The 14051-nt window shown below is 39.0% G+C and overlaps 1 protein-coding gene across 2 annotated transcripts in view; it reads right to left on the minus strand.

Moving 5' to 3' along the window:
- CEP112 (centrosomal protein 112) overlaps positions 1-14051 on the minus strand; it is a 432986-nt gene that overhangs the window by 374436 nt on the left and 44499 nt on the right. For both annotated transcript variants that reach the window (XM_007455273.1, XM_007455274.1), the window contains 3 exons: positions 13280-13357; positions 2591-2638; positions 2260-2337 (listed from right to left, as the gene is read on the minus strand). In XM_007455273.1, the coding sequence (XP_007455335.1) occupies positions 2260-2337; positions 2591-2638; positions 13280-13357 (204 nt within the window). The remainder of the gene's footprint in view (positions 1-2259; positions 2338-2590; positions 2639-13279; positions 13358-14051) is intronic.

The raw sequence follows: 14051 nt of genomic DNA on the forward strand, positions 1-14051 counted from the left end.
CCGCGTAACACAAAAAAAAAAAAAAAAAAAAAAAAAAAGGAAAGAATTTCGAAACGACAAAGAAGGTGCATCTGAATGTAAGTATTACCCTCAAAAACACTTTTTAGAGTGTAATTTCTTTTTATTTCAACAGGTTCTTCAAACACGAGCAGTGCACTAAGAAACAAAACCCTGCATGCCTTAAATTGGAGCTATAAAACGACGGAATATTACTGAGATCAGCAGCAGTCACTCCACCAGATTGAAATTTAAAAGGGGAGGGAGTAGGATGAATTGGGAGATTGGGATTGACACATATACTCTACTACATATAAACTAGATAACTGATGAGAACCTCCCCATAGCACAGGGAACTCTACTCAGTGCTCTGTGGTGACCTGAATGGGAAGGAAATCTAAACAAGAGGGGATATATGTATACATAGAGCTGATTCACTTTGCTGTACAGCAGAAACTAACACAACACTGTAAAGCAACTATACTCCAATATCAATTAATTAAAATACATGAATACTTTTTTTAAAAAAGAAATTTAAAAGAAAAAATAGCGCTTCCTCCTCTGTTATCAACAAAAATAAACTTATACGCTCATGATATTGTATGGAATAGCTAAGAAAAATATCATTGTCTTCTGTGATATTTTATAAATAGGATGGTAAGACAACTCTATCATGTTGAAAATACCCAAATTGAAATTAAATTTCAGAAATTCTTAGGCGCCTCCCATTAAAATGAAAGATAAAATTATTGAAATAAATTAATTAAAACCATTAATCTAAGTCCAAAAATATTTTTCACAATTTGCCCATTTAAATAGTGCATTACCATTTACAGGTTACATACATATTCACTGTTCTCATCTGACTTTGTAACAACCCTGTTTAAACAAAAATTAAACTAATATTCTTAACTTCCCTGGGCCATATAACTAGAAAATGGTTAAGGCAGATTAAGAACATAATTTTTCAGGGGCTTCCCTGGTGGCGCAGTGGTTGAGAGTCCGCCTGCCGATGCAGAGGACAGGGGTTCGTGCCCCAGTCTGGGAAGATCCCACATGCCGCGGAGCGGCTGGGCCCGTGAGCCATGGCCGCTGAGCCTGCATGTCCGGAGCCTGTGCTCCGCAACGGGAGCGGCCACAGCAGTGAGAGGCCCGTGTACCGCAAAAAAAAAAAAAAGAACATAATTTTTCAGGTTCCTAATCTAATTGTCTTTCATCGTACCACATAGATGACCAGTGTTTCATTGGTGTCCTAAGCAAAAAAATAATAATAATGATGATTTTTAAATTTTACAGAATAAAAGTTTTTAAAAGAAAATAATAAAGCAAATTAATGACTACTATTATACATGTGGAGTACACAGGTACCCAAAGACTACAAAATCTTCCTACTAATCCTGTAAAGCAGACACCTCCCAAGTAAGATGAAGAAACTGAGACTCAGGGAGGATAGGTATCTGCCCATTTTCACATAGCTGGTAAGGAGGATTTATAGCCACATATTCTTGACTCCATAGCCTTTGCTCTTAACCAATAAACACCACTGCCTCTTTAATAATTCTATTTTCAAATGATCAAAGAAAGATAGCACATTGTGTCCTATAGCAGCTCTAGCATAGCTGAATTTAGCAGATCAATTTAAAATAGTAGAAACAGTAAAAATAGTGAAATTAGAAAGATACATTATGAGGAAGCTGAGATAAAGAAAGTATGAAGGGGGCTTCCCTGGTGGCGCAGTGGTTGGGAGTCCGCCTGCCGATGCAGGGGATACGGGTTCGTGCCCCGGTCTGGGAGGATCCCACATGCCGTGGAGCGGCTGGGCCCGTGAGCCATGGCCGTTGAGCCTGCTCCTCCGGAGCCTGTGCTCCACAACGGGAGAGGCCACGACAGTGAGAGGCCCACATACCACAAAAAAAAAAAAAAAAAAAAAAAAAAAAGAAAGTATGAAGGGATTCACTGAGGTCAAAGATACTGCTTCTAAAACCTGCCATCCCCCCCAGGCCCTGATAGTCAGGAACTGATAGTCAGGAGAGAGCCCCTCAGCGCAACCTGTCCAACAGGCCTGGGGCCAGGACACACAAAATGGAAGACGGGCAACACAGAGTTGCAGACAGCCCCGCCTTTCCTGCATCAGTATTTTACATCCGTACCAATGACAACCTCTTCCTACCATGCAACCTGATTCTAACCAGAAAATTCACATTACACAAAATACAAAAATTGTTTAATAAATTAGATACACCAGAAATATGTCGAGCCTACCTCCTTCTCATGCATTCGAGACAGTAACTGATCATCCTGGAGACTGCTGGATTTTCTCAGGCTGAATTTGGGAGTCATCTGTTGAATGAGAAAGAGTCATTCAATACTTTTTCAGGCCTGGTTTATCAAAAAGTAAACTCTAAATTGGCTGAAGTTCATGCCAAAATAATACCAATATTGGAGAAAAATAGTGATTTATTCACTTCCAAGCGATAGGATTAATAGGACTATTATGCTTCATAATGTGGACTTGCATTATTTTCTCTAAATAACTTGAGGATTATTTTCTTTTAAAATATCTAAATGAAAGTTCAATGCATTTCTCACCTACCAAAGTAACTGGGATAGGCTTCTGTCTCAGGTACCGAGGATTTTCTATCTGAAAATTTTTAAATAAAATAAAGACATTAATATTTGAGTTTTAATTAAACCATAATGAAAATGTTTCCCATATGTCTTAATATTTAGTATGTTTCTTAGAATGGGTATTGCATAATATATTTTTAGTGCCCCATGAACAAATAAAATATAAAGCATAAACTCCTTTGTGCCATAAATGCACCTGCATGACCCTCTCACAGCCTAACCACCCAGCCTCATCCCCACTTCTCCTCACCTCACATTTCATCCCCCAGGACACTGAATGACCTACATCACCTACGGTAGGTCTTCCTGTGCCTCTCTACCTCTGTCTACCCTTCTACCCCTATAAGTACCCTCCTATCATCCTTCGAGTCCCAATTTAATCGCTACACTCCCAGGAAGATTTGATGTATGAATCCTTAACTTACCTCCATAATAAGAACTGGAATACAAAATTCCTTTGGGATTCCTCCTATATCTACCTTTCTATCCCCCAATATACCCTATGTTCCAAGGACACCGAACAACTTGCTCTACCTTGAAAGCACTACACTCTCTCCCATATCTGAGCCTTTGCAACCTGTGAAATCATTCTCCCAACTTCTTCATGTGGTTAACTTATTCCAGACTCTCAGTTCAGGAATGTCTCCACCAGGAAATTTAGTTAACTTCCTACTACTGCAGCAGTACCCTGGAGGTTCATCTTCCTTTTGTGATCTAACATCTATCTTCTGCAAAACTTGTGGACTCTGAAAATAGACTATGCCTGTCTTGTAACACACCTATCCCGACATCCACCACAGGACCCAGTAGGTAGCGGGTGTTCCACAAAAATTCAGTAAGAAGGAATAAAGGAAGGGAGGGAGGGAGGAAGAGAAGAAAGAAGGAAAGAAGAAAGAAAAGAAGGAAGGAAGGAGCAAACTGCACCTGATCCCACCCTCTTATCATCTCCTGAAGTACGCTGTGTGTCTCTCATGGCTCTTCTGTTATATTTACGTGTTTATCAGTATGTCTCCATATCTGTCTTTAAGCTCAGTGACTGCAAGGATGATGACTTCTCAATTTTGTATTCCTGGAACCTAGCATAATACTTAACATGTAGCAGGCTTTCAATGAAATATTTATTGAATTCATGTACTATATAATCAATTAGAAACACTGATTGTTATCTCAACTACTTGATCCACAAATGAAGTGATAATTAAAAATCATTATCATGGAATTCCAACCTCTTAACATCATAAACTCACAATTTGCTGCATGGATAACCTCAAAATGTACAAGAATATGAATGTAACACTAATTATGACTTCAACCTAGGATAGTGGTTCTTACCCTGAAGTAAACCGTTAGCATCAACTGACAAACTTTTTCAAACATATATTACTGGGTTCCACTCCTCCAAAATCCCACTGTGTTTTCAAAAAGCTTCTCAAATGGTGTATTATAATTAATAATCATGGAAGATGAACAATCCATACTCAATTTGACAAAAAAGTTCGGGGTAAAGAATCAATAATTGAGAGAATATAGCGGCAATGAAGTTAAAAATAGAACTTAATCAAAAAATATTTTAATAGGGCTTCTCTGGTGGCACAGTGGTTGAGAGTCCCCCTGCCGATGCAGGGGACACGGGTTCGTGCCCCGGTCCGGGAAGATCCCACATGCCGCGGAGCGGCTGGGCCCGTGAGCCATGGCCGCTGAGCCTGCGCGTCCGGAGCCTGTGCTCCGCAAAGGGAGAGGCCACAACAGTGAGAGGCCCGCGTACCGCAAAAAAAAAAAAAAAAAATTTTAATATAGGACAGATAAACAACAGGGTCCTACTGTATAGCACAGGGAACTATATTCAGTATCCTTTAATAAACCACAATGGAAAAGAATATGAAAAGGAATATATATATGTATAACTGAGTCACTTTGCTGCACAGCAGAAATTAACACAACACTGTAAATCAACTATACTTCAATAAAATTCAAAAAAAATTTTAAGCCTCTATAGCGACAGATAGGATCTGAAGAATAACTATATTTCTGCACCTAGATTAGAAGAAATTTACAAAATAATTTCTTTCACCTGGAGGCTGGTTCCCATAAAGTAATGGCAACTGCCTGAATTTAAATTTCTCTCCCCATCCTCCCAAAATCCATACAGATGAACAAAGAGAGCATTTATTTTTATTAATACCCATCACCCATGCCTACATCACAACAAGGAGAAAGAGATTACAAAAAATTCGAATAACATATAAGTGGCCAAAGAAAGATCACAAATCAGCAGAATTAGATCCTAAGCCAAACCTGAGTGATAACATGGAAGAAAAGCAAGTCCTGAGGGTCCTACTAGTGGTGGGACATAAATGTCATCAAATATTGACCTGTAGAAGGAAAGTGGCTTAAGTGGGTCAGACAAAAAGCCTGAGAGATGAGAGTGCTGGAGACAGAGGAGTCAAAGAGGGTCACGGGGTGTGGGCCAGAGAAGGCGGTCTTAGGAAGCGAGCACTTCTGCAGTAGAGGGAGGGCCCTGGAAGGAAGGCTGTCCGTGAGGAAAAAGAAAAAAGGGGCTACAGAAAAGGGCCCTACAGAAACAAGAAGAAATCAAGGAATCTGAAGACAGGCCAAAATGACAGCCACAGAAGGCACCATCTACTAAAGGTATTGCAGTTCAGTGAAGCAGGAGAAGGGAGCCTCCCTGAACTAAGAAATAAAGTAAGCTACGCAAGCCACCACTCTCATATGCTCGCTGGCTATTGCTTGTTCAGAAAAACCTAATAGAAATAATCATGAACAGAAAAAAGAATCCGATGTCCATAAATGCTTACTATAAAAAAAATAGAACATCAAAATCAAAACCTGTCAGCAGAAGGAATCACTTTTTAAAAAATCCATGAAACAGAAGAAAACTGTCATACAGCCCCCCTTTTGACTCCCCTGTTTGCAGTGCTCTGATTCATCAGGCTTTTTTGGACAGCCCACTTAAGGTAGGCCACTTTCCTGCAGGTCAATATTTGATGATATTTACATTCCACGACCACTAGAACAATATATATTCAAGTACAACTTTTAAATAATTTCAGGAAGTTCATAAAGAACACAACAAATAAAGACAAAAAAGAGAAAGATGTTAAGTAGAGGCTGACCAAATAAGAGCTTGGCAAAGCTGCCAGATGCCAATATGTAAAAGTCAGCTGCATTTTTATAATTTAGCAAAAATCATCTAGGAAAAAAGACGATTTTACAAAGACATAATTTATAATCATAAAACAATACATAACTCCTAAAAGTAAATCTAAGAAAACATTCATAAACCCTTTATGGAGAAAATAATTGAGCTTTTTCTGAAAGACATTAAGACTGAAATAAAAAGAGTGTGAAACCATGTTTTTGGATAGCCTCAATATTATAAAAATGTCAATTCCCCTTAACTAGATCTAGTGACTATATTTATCCAAACCAAAATCTCAATAGGGTTTTTGGAAAATTTAATAAGCTCATTATAAAATGTATGTAAATAAATAAAGGGACAAGGATAGCCAAGACATGCCTGAAGAAAAAAAATCAAGGTGGGTTGCCTTACAAGACATAATAAAACTATAGTAATGAAAATAACTCAAAGGAACTAACTGGGAAGTACCAGAAACTCAAATATATATAAGAATATGATTCATGAAAGATATAGCACTGCAAATTATTGAGAAAATAAGGATGTGTTCAATAAGAGGAAGAAAATAAGAGCAGATCCCTTCCTCACACCATGTATAATAAATTCCCAAAGGTTTAAATACTTATAATTAAAAGCAGAACTATAAAAACTTTCAGAAGACAACTGAGAAGAATGACTTCATGGCCTTGAAGTAGAGAAAATTTCTTTAAACAACACATAAAAAAAGCATAAACAAAAAAGAAATAATAAATTTGACCACTTTAAGTAAGAACTTCTCTCTAAAAAAAATACTGTAAATAAATTGAAAAGGCAAGCCGTAAAGCGGATGGAGATTTTTGCACAAATAATTAGTCTACACAATGTGTAAAGAAGTTCTTTTAAAATAAAAGAAAGAGCAACAGCCCATTTGAAAAAAAAAAAACATGGGAAAAACTTGAGACACATTTCACTGATGAGGAAATCTGAATAACATAAACATGAAAATATGCTCAATCTGTTTAGAAATATGAAAAATGTAAAGTAATACCACAAAGAGATGGTATTTTACAGCCACTAGATTGGCATACATTGAAAATTTGACAATAAAAGTGTTCCAGATGTGGAGCACTACTGTTGGGTGTATGAATTAGTGCATTTACTTTGGGAAACATTTATTAAGTAAAGATAATAATAAAATCTACCTAAATATCAAACCAGAGAAAGAAGCATAGTCTTTAGTAAATAACACTGTACTACATACACACAACTTTTTGAAAAATAGAGGCAGCAAATTTCCAGCAGGCAGCAAAGTACACTCAATAAATATTTATTGTCTGAAGGTATATATATGAAAAGTAAGTAACCATTCTCTATTTTTGGAATGGAGAAAACCAGCATAGAAAGTAAGTCCTTCAAAGACACATGCATATAAAACCCTAATTCATAAAGCAGAATTAAATATAAGGGGGAAAATAAAGGAAGAGGGAAACAGAATTCCCAAAGATGCTCAAGCTCTAATTAAGCTTAAAATTTAAAACCAAAAGCCAAGAAAACCATCTGTGACTTATTTTTACCCAGCTCTACATTTATAAGCAGGGTACAAAATATTGGTTTAGCTAATTACAATGTAGCCTCTCAACTATGCAAAAATAACTCCTATTTCATCCTCTTCATCTTTAAAAGCCATTAAATACAGAAATTAAGGACTCATCCTGTTATCATAAATTTCCTCTCTCAAGTTGACCAAAAAAAAAAATCTATTCTAATATTTAAAAGCAAGAATGAACACTGTGAACAAGTATAAATCTCCTGTTGTTGTTATTCATTTACAGTACATTGAGTTTGTCTCATACCCACTTTTAAAATGTAATGAGAACTATTCATAGTAGATCATGTTCTTTAGTCTATTTGAGGGAAATAAGCAATCTATTTTCTGATTTTATAACAGCAGCCAGACGTGCTTTGAAGTTAAATGTTCCCACTTTGTAATCCACAAGTAACATGGACTTGCAGCAATCTGTAGTCTTAACATTTACTTTCTTCATGCTCTTTTAGAAGACTTCTTGTTCTCTCATAACCTCAAGAAAGAATACCACAATAAGGAATGTCCAAAATGGAAGATAAAAAGAACTTATGTGAAATATTAAAGTCTAACAAAATATTACACAGAAAGCAAAGCCAAAAATAATTTAGTTCCAATAGCATGAATAAATCACGTGACAAAACATTTCTTGTTTGAAAAACAGAGTCACAATAATAAAATAATAATTTAAACTAGACATAAATATAGATATCTGAATGCTCTCTAATGAAAACTGGCTTTTAACATTTTATTTTGTTAAGTTTTTTAGCCTAATTGTTCGGTTACAAAGAGTTTTGTCAGTTTGTTTCTTGAAGAGATTATTCAGGACTTGGTCAAACTGACCTCCTTATAGACTAACTAATGTTGATCAAATAGAGATGCTCCAAGGTTCCAGAAATATAGAAAGACACTTTATCTGATATTTTAGCTGTCTTAGAGGAAAGGACATTCTCGGGCAATACATTACTAGCAGCACAACTAGAGTAAGTGTTTTTAAGTCACAGCATCCGTCAGAAGAACTGCCAAAACTCTTTCTATAGCATAAAATAAATTCAGTCATCAATGTCAAATCAATTATGCTCCAAAGTAATGTTTTTAAGTCAATATTTTAGAACTTGAAAAATGTTTTCCACAGAAAAAAATACTACAAATGAAGGTTCATTTGTTGGTTTACTCACGTTTCAACAAACATCTAATGAGCACAAATGAAATACAGATATAGACATCAATCACTGCCACAAGGAAAAGCAAATAAGCCAAAGGAACAGAATGGAAACACACATGTACTGTCAGCTGATTTATGAGACAAGTAACACTGCAGCGCAGCAGGAAAAGAATAGTCTCTGCAATAAATGCGAGTGTCACCTGGATACTTATAAGGGACGAAAACAAATCTTAACTTCCTATCTTACAACATATACTACAATCGGCCCCCGATGGCATGTAAATCTAAATAGAAAAAGTGAAACAATAGAGTTTGTTAGAAGAAAATATAGGAGAACATCGTCAGGAACTCAAGATAGTCAAAGACTTTAAACAGGACAGAAAAAGCATTTTTCCATGAGATGAAAATGTGAAAATGAACAGCATTAAAATTTAAAATTTCTGTTCATCAAAGACACCAGTAAGAGAATGAAGGAAGGCAACAAAGTGCAAGAAAATATTTACAATACTATATTCCAAAAGTAGTCATCCAGAACAGATACAAAGCTCTTACATATTCAGAAGAAAAAGGCAGACAACCCAACAGGAAAACTGGAAAAGTCTTCAGTAAGCACTTAACTCTGAGAGGCTACCCAAACTGTCAGTCAACATACTGAACGGCATCTAACTCTATCAGTCATCAGGAAAATACATATTAAAAGCACACTTCCCAATGCCACTAACCACTGTCAAGAATGGCTAAGTCTTACAATTAAAAGAAAAACTAACTGACAACACCAAGTATGGAAGAGAAAGTAGAGGGGCAAGAACCGGTCCATGCCGCATCCCGATGACGGTGCAGACTGGCACAATCACTTTAGAAAACTGTTTGGCAGCATCTCCCGTACCCATTAGCTTTGAGCTCCTTGGCTTCCAACTAGCGCACTTTATTTAGCCCAGGACTCCGAGGCTCGGCAGCGTGGGCGCTCCTCTCACCTGGACTCGCCCACGTGTCCACTCAGCCCGGGGGGACAGCTATGCCCGGTGACTGAGCACAGTTCTGGAGAGGCCCCGGCAGGGCGACCACAGGGAAGACAGCCAGGGGTCCCTCACTCCTTACAGGGGGGGTTCGGGGGCGTCTCCAGCTGCCGAGGGCTTGCAGGTGCCCCCCAGCCCTGGACAGGAAGTTCTCCCCCATGGGCTCTGCCCTCAGTGGGGCCCCCGGACTAGGGTAGGGGTGCTGTCCACCCTCGGGAGCTCCCCGCGGGATCGGGGGGCCTCACTCCCGCTGACCTCCCCCACTCCATCCTCCGCCGGGTCCCATTTCCTCCACTGCCTGTCCTGGGAGATCTCCCGCACAAATTCTGAAGAGACCTGACCTAAGGGCGTCACCTAAAGCGTCCCCACTGTTTGTTCGCTCCTGATGGGAGCGAGGCTCTCAGTCAGCACCTAGGTCCCAGGTGGGAACGGGTGGGGGGCTGGTGACCCGATGGAAGGCCTCGGAGAGCCCTCCCCTTCCGGGTCCCACAGCCGTGCTCATGAAAAAAGAAAAAAATTTTACATAAAGACAGTCATGCATGAAATATACGTTAACAAAGCAAGAAAGCTTCCCAAAAGCTAAAGGTTAAAAAGGTTAAAGAGTAATTTAAAAAATAATACAGGAGGAATTGTATTATTTAATTGCTAGCTTTACCAAGTAAATTCCTACTTGAATTATGCATTCCTAGGGAAAATATTAACACACTCCTAGGAAAAGAAAGAATATAATTGGGGGAGAAATATATTTTTTCAACAATAACTAGAAAATTAAAAATCTAGAACATCTAATGAATCAGAAAGTAGGTGCTGACAGGCATGCCAGCAATATAAAACATGTGCCCTTAGTACAGAGCACAAAATTCACTAACTATAGACTGATCATTCAGAGGAAGAAAGAAACAAAAGTGCATTGCACATTCTCATACAAAACTAAAATCAAAGCAAAATCGAAGCTTTTGAATACACTGGGTATTTAAATTATTCTACTGTGATCAAGAGATATAGTTCAACCTGATTAATGCATATGTGTTATAAATATATAAAAATGCAAGACTTTCATATTTTACACTGTTAGTGCATCCTTTGAACAATAAAAATGTGAAACAAAACCCCAGGCAGTCCTAGTTTTAGGGCATTACCTCAAAATATTTTAGATGTTTTATCTTAATTTTTTATATGAATGAAAATTTTAATCCTCTGAACAGTTAAATAATTGTGAAAAGTACTCTATGTGCTAAGAAATGTACAGCAGAAGTTTCAAATGGCTAAGGGCAAAGCTAAGTTTAAAAGGATAGCCCAGAATTTTATTTTTCACTTTGATACTGCTTTCTGGCAAACAGAATGGGTCTTTCTGAGGGATTTCCTGTGCTCCACTCCCACACCAGTAACTCAGCACTCCCCTCCAGTGGCAGCTTCCCCTACCCCTTCAAATGTGAAAACGGTCTTCTTTTGACCTCTTATTGCCCTCTCACTATCAATTCTTTCTCCTCTTTCATTAGCATACTCCCCAGATGCCTGGGAGATTCACACTGCTTTAAATCCTTCCGGGTCCCCTCCCTTCTAACTGTGGCCACTGCGCAGCCAGCCCCCTCACTCTGAAGTCTCTGAAGACTAGATCTGTCCCAGGCCCTGCATACAGCCACCACCTACAGCAGTGCGGCTGCAAAACAAGACGCCAGCCCTGGAGACTCACTCATGGAGCTGAAAACCTTGAACTCCCCAATTAATCTTACCGCCTCTCTTAACCCTACCAGTCTAGAATAACACGTTGAAACCCCTGAAATGCTTCCCCCATCGGACAATCAATTAACTGACAGACACAACCTTCCCATTTTCCCGCAACCAAACCTTCAGGCGCCCTCCTATTCAGCCCACCAATCAGCCACTAAGCATTCTTTATTCTCTTTGAAATGTGTTTCTTTCCTATCCTTTCCGTCTTCACAGAAATTACACCACCGTGGAGTTCACCGCAGACACCTAAAGGAGGGTTGGCTCCCTTTCTCCGTGTCTATGCATACCCACTGTGACCTTAATACCACCGAGTCACATGTCCTAAAGCACTGTTTTCATTAAAGATCGGTATTAGTATGGGGTTTCCCTGGTGGTGCAGGGGTTAAGAATCCACCTGCCAATGCACGGGACACGGGTTCGGGCCCTGGTCCGGGAAGATCCCACATGCTGCGGAGCAACTAAGCCCGTGTGCCACAACAACTGAGCCTGTGCTCTAGAGCCTGCAAGCCACAACTACTGAGCCCACCTGCCACAACCACTGAAGCCCGTGAACCACAACTACTGAGCCCGTGTGCCACAACTACTGAAGCCCGTGTGCCTAGAGCCTGTGGTCCCAACAAGAGAAGCCACTGCAATGAGAAGCCCGCGCACCGCAATGAAGAGTAGACCCGCTCGCCGCAACTAGAGAAAGCCTGCCCACAGCAACAAAGACCCAACACAGCCAAAAATAAATAAATAAATCTATTTTTAGAAAAGAACATTATTAGTAGGAAGGGTTTTAGGGTTTTTTAAAAAAACTAACAACACCTGCTGTCAGTGAAGAAGTAAGAAATAGTCCTATATACTTCTGGTTGGAGAACAAATTGGTATACACCTTCTGGAGGACAATGTACCAAGACCTAACATAACCTAAGAAAGCAACCAAATAGGTATAAAAGGACTCTTATGGAATTTTATTGCAGTATTACTTATGTTAGCAATAAACTGGGAGCAACCTACATGTCCAAAAATGTCAGAATGTTTAAATAGGTTATGAACTATCTACTCAAAAGAAAAATTAGTGCTACCATTAATATTCATGCTTATAGAACTATTATTAACTTATACCAAATTTAAAACAGCACATAATAAAATAGTAATTATAATATGACCCCAATTTTGTTTAAATCTTAATTTTATAAATACACACAGAAAAAAATGAGGGAAAGATATTTAACAAAATGTTAACACACATTTTATTCATCTGACTTTATGTGCTTTTCAAATTTTTCAAGTTACAAATTATTTTGATAATAATAAAGTGGGATTAAAAAACTTGATCAAACCCCTTTTCACTTCCTGAAAGCATTTAAACAGCATATATGTAAAGTGGAACGTGGAGGGGAAAAAAAATTAATCTCGCTACTGCCTAAAACTTAAAAGCTAAACTTCTCAGTTTAGTATTCAAAGCTCCAATGCAGCCCAGCCTGATGGCACTGCCCTCTAACCGTACCTGAGTCCCGGTCACAGCCACGCCTTTCTTCATGCCTCTTTCTGCCTCTAGTTCCTGCCCCCTCCTCCCTACCTACCCAGAAATGTTCACAGCCGGCCTCTGAACATGAAAACCGCCGTCCACGAAGGCAGCTCATCCTGAGGCCGCCTGGAGAATGTTTCTAACCCAGCTGACCTTGCTTCTCCAAGTCCTCCTCCTCTCTCCTCAGCCTCAGGATTCTACTTTCTAGATAACTCACTTTGGTTATATAGTTTGATCATACACTATCTTAAAGTTTATTTAACTGTTTCATGTGTGTATCTCTTATTTCACCAACAAGAAAGTCAGCTTGTCGAGGGCAGGGACCATTCACGCTTCTTTGGAATGTTATTTCTCTTTCCTGTTCCCCAAGTCCTTCCCAGTGCTCACACAGCACTAAATGTCTAACAGCCAGTAATAGTCATTGTTTAGAATTAAATTAGTGAAGATGTTTTCCAAATACAACATGATTCTGCCACATCAACATACATATATGAAACAAATACTTTTTTACCCCAAGATTCCAACTATTAAGGCGAGCTTCGATGTCACTGTCATCCAAAGAAAGAGCAGATTTCTTCGAATGAATTTCCTAAAGTACAAAAGAGAAAAAAACAGGATGAAAAAAAAGACAGGATGGAGGGAAGAAACAAAAGTGGAAAGGAAGGAGGGAAAGAAGGGAGTGAGAGAAGGAAGGAAAGAAGGGCAGAAGGAAGGGAGGGAAGGAGGGAGAAAACAGGACAAAATATATGTCATTCAGAGTAATAAGAGTTTTGTGTGCCTTTTTTAGTAATGCTATACTACCCTCAGAGGAAAGGATTATGCTACAACTGAGTTAGTTCTCAATTCTAAGTAATGACTGTTTATTACAGCTGCTTAAGGCTATGAGAGGCCTTCACAATACATTCACACAGCAACTAGATTTCAGGAAAAAAAAATCAAAAGAATATTTTAAAAAATAATCCAGACTCTTTAAGTTCTTTCACAAAAAGTTTTAATTGTGGTATACCACAGTAGCTTTAAAGGTGGGTAGGGAAACGCTTGAAAAAATGAATTATTTACTCTCATTAAAATTAGTTAACAGGGCTTCCCTGGTGGCGCAGTGCTTGAGAGTCCGCCTGCCGATGCAGGAGACGCGGGTTCGTGCCCCGTTTCGGGAAGATCCCACATGCCGCGGAGCGGCTGGGCCCGTGAGCCATGGCCACTGAGCCTGCGCGTCCGGAGCCTGTGCTCCGCAAATGGGAGAGGCCACAACAGTGAGAGGCCCGCATAACGCAAGGAAAAAA

Source organism: Lipotes vexillifer, unplaced genomic scaffold, assembly GCF_000442215.2.
Source record: "Lipotes vexillifer unplaced genomic scaffold, Lipotes_vexillifer_v1.1 scaffold664, whole genome shotgun sequence".
NCBI classification, from domain to species: Eukaryota; Metazoa; Chordata; class Mammalia; order Artiodactyla; family Lipotidae; genus Lipotes; species Lipotes vexillifer.